Below are 2,500 nucleotides of genomic sequence, written 5' to 3'. Positions count from 1 at the left end.
ACAGCAGACAGAGGAGAAGCAGACCATGGAGGAGCCCGTGGACACACATACAGCCTGAGGACACACACACACACACACACACACATCAGTGATAACACACACATATATAACCATACATGTGTTTGGGTGTGTGTTGGAGTGCATGCGTGTGTGTGTGCTGTAGTGTGTGTGTCAGCAGTTTCTGAGGTGTAGAAATGGTTTCTGCTGCTGGGTCAGCCGTTGAGTCCTAAATGTGTTCATCTTCATTATGAAGAGGATTTATTGATGGTGGGTCGTTTCAGAACACGTCTCCAAACTTCAGGATAGAAACACAGTTCAGTTTTCTTCTGCTGTTAATACGGTGCCTGGGTCATTTTTGACCCATAAGTCAACGGGTGGGTTAAAGAGGACGACAGCAGGATACAATACAGGAGAATCCTGACAACAACAGGAGGGTTGACACACACACACACACACACACACACACACACACACACACACACACACAGCAGACGCCAACATCAACACACACTCGTCAGTGGAGGCAGTAATCTGAGATTTGCTCTTCATGACGGTGGTGAATAAGACGCACACATTTAATCAGCTTTAATTAGTGTGTTTCCCCGCTGAGCTCCTCCTGTGCTGAATCTACAGACGGAAGACGCTGAACTCAATCAGCACTGAAGCGCTCACAATAATCCCTCTTTATGGAGGAGTGTAGAGGTGCAGGAGAGAGGCTGCAGTGTCAGAGCTGTCCTGTAAGCAGACATCAGTGATCTGATCTGAGCCTGCAGCGGAGACCAGAGCTGAGAGATGCAGAGAGGAGCTCCACTGAAGAGCTGCAGCTGGAGCATCTGTAGAGCAGTGGCCCTCAAAGTGGAGGACGTGGGGCACTGAAGGGGGAGAGAGGGGGGGGAGGTCGCCTGGTGATTTCCAAAAATCTATTTATGTTTAATAAACCATTAGAATGACCATATTTCATCCATAACCTACTGAAGAGAAACAAATAGTGGTTTATAGTCACTCTGTGCTAGTTACTATAGTAGCTTATAGTGACTAGTTCTATTGGATTGCGCCCCCTGGGGTAATTACATTATAATTATAAAATAATACATTATAAAATAATACATTATACATAATATATAATACATTTAATTATATTAAAGACACAGCAACAGCGTCAGATGCAGCAGACTGATTTTATGGCACCAGGTTTGACTGTCCGGCACATTTACAGCACTCGCATACATTAAAAAATAAATGAAGAATAGACTCGGGTCTGTTGGAGTGTGTGCGCCTTTGCATGCTAGGTCTCTGTATTTATAACCATGTTAGAAGAGTCGGGAGTCGCTGGCATCGTTATCTTGGGGTTGAAAAGGCTGATTAGTTTTGGGGACCGCTGCTGTAGAGGATGAGGGTGCAGGACAGGAGACCAGCTAGAGGAACCAGCAGCTCACATGACCACAGCTCAGAGCAGCAGGATCTGTGAAGGGTCTGATCTACTGATGATGAAGAGTGCAGAGCTGCAGGACAGAGCAATGTGCTCCATGAAGGACGGCTGATCATCCAGGAGCAGCCCAACATTCCTTACTGAACTACATGAGGTAACGCTGGACAATCCCAGAGTCATGATGAGTGTGTGTGTGGAGTTCAGGGAAGATGAGCAGCTCAGTGTTGAGGATGACATCTAGCACTCATCACCAACACATTCACAATGACACACACACACACACACACACACACACAGCAGTGATGAGGAGATGTAGATCTGACACAACTGAAACCTCATCAACACCCCCAAATACAGCAGAACTGGCCAATCACTGCCCTCTGACTCATCTGCATATTCATGAGCTCAAATATCACACATCTGAATATTCAAAACTTTAATGACTGACTGCTGCAAACATCATATGAGACTCTGTCACGTGTGTGTGTGTGTGTGTGTGTGTGTGTGTGTGTGTGTGTGTGCATCACTGAGCAGTAATGCACATGTTCTGAGTGCTGTCATTAGAGATTTTCCAAACACTCCTGATATTGTTGTTGTGAATGAAGTACTGAAAAACATTCTGATTATGGAAGTAGGCTGTTGTTTTGACTCATACATGGATCTGTGCTATTCAGAAAAAATGCTGAAATATCAACCATTAGTGAATGCTCTGAAAGTGTGTGGCTACAACACAAAGTTGGTGGTTTTAATTTACGGTAGCCTTGGGCATGTTCATAAACTGTGTGTGAGAGGACTACAAATTGCCGGACTCAGTAAAAAAAAACTCTAAACAAATTGCAAAGTATTGTTCTGTATCTGCAATAATAGGCAGTCTTCATGTGTGGAGAAGACGATGCCATCTCTATCCTTAATCCATTTACTTAATAATGCACGTAGAATGGATTGAGTGTCTAGTGCCACGCAAAAGATCATCAATGGTTGCATGCTGCTTTTATTGTGAAACATTATGGGCTCCTTACGATTATTTGGATGCTGTGTTGTTTTAATAGTATTAGTCATTCCAAATAAAAT

General features: G+C 44.0%; 1 protein-coding gene across 9 annotated transcripts in view; it reads right to left on the bottom strand.

The window, feature by feature from the left end:
- slain1b (SLAIN family member 1b) overlaps positions 1 to 2,500 on the bottom strand; it is a 12,214-nt gene that overhangs the window by 8,922 nt on the left and 792 nt on the right. For all 9 annotated transcript variants that reach the window (XR_015492455.1, XR_015492454.1, XR_015492453.1 and 6 more), the window contains 1 exon segment: positions 1 to 54. This exon segment is cut by the window's left edge and continues 74 nt beyond it. Coding sequence is in view for 5 of the 9 variants with exons in the window: in NM_001441592.1 (NP_001428521.1) it covers positions 1 to 54 (54 nt within the window). In the remaining 4 variants the exon portion in view is untranslated.

Source organism: Danio rerio, chromosome 6, assembly GCF_052040795.2.
Source record: "Danio rerio strain M-AB ecotype USA chromosome 6, GRCz13ab, whole genome shotgun sequence".
Taxonomy (NCBI): domain Eukaryota; kingdom Metazoa; phylum Chordata; class Actinopteri; order Cypriniformes; family Danionidae; genus Danio; species Danio rerio.
This window is presented reverse-complemented; position numbering and strand designations above follow the sequence as displayed.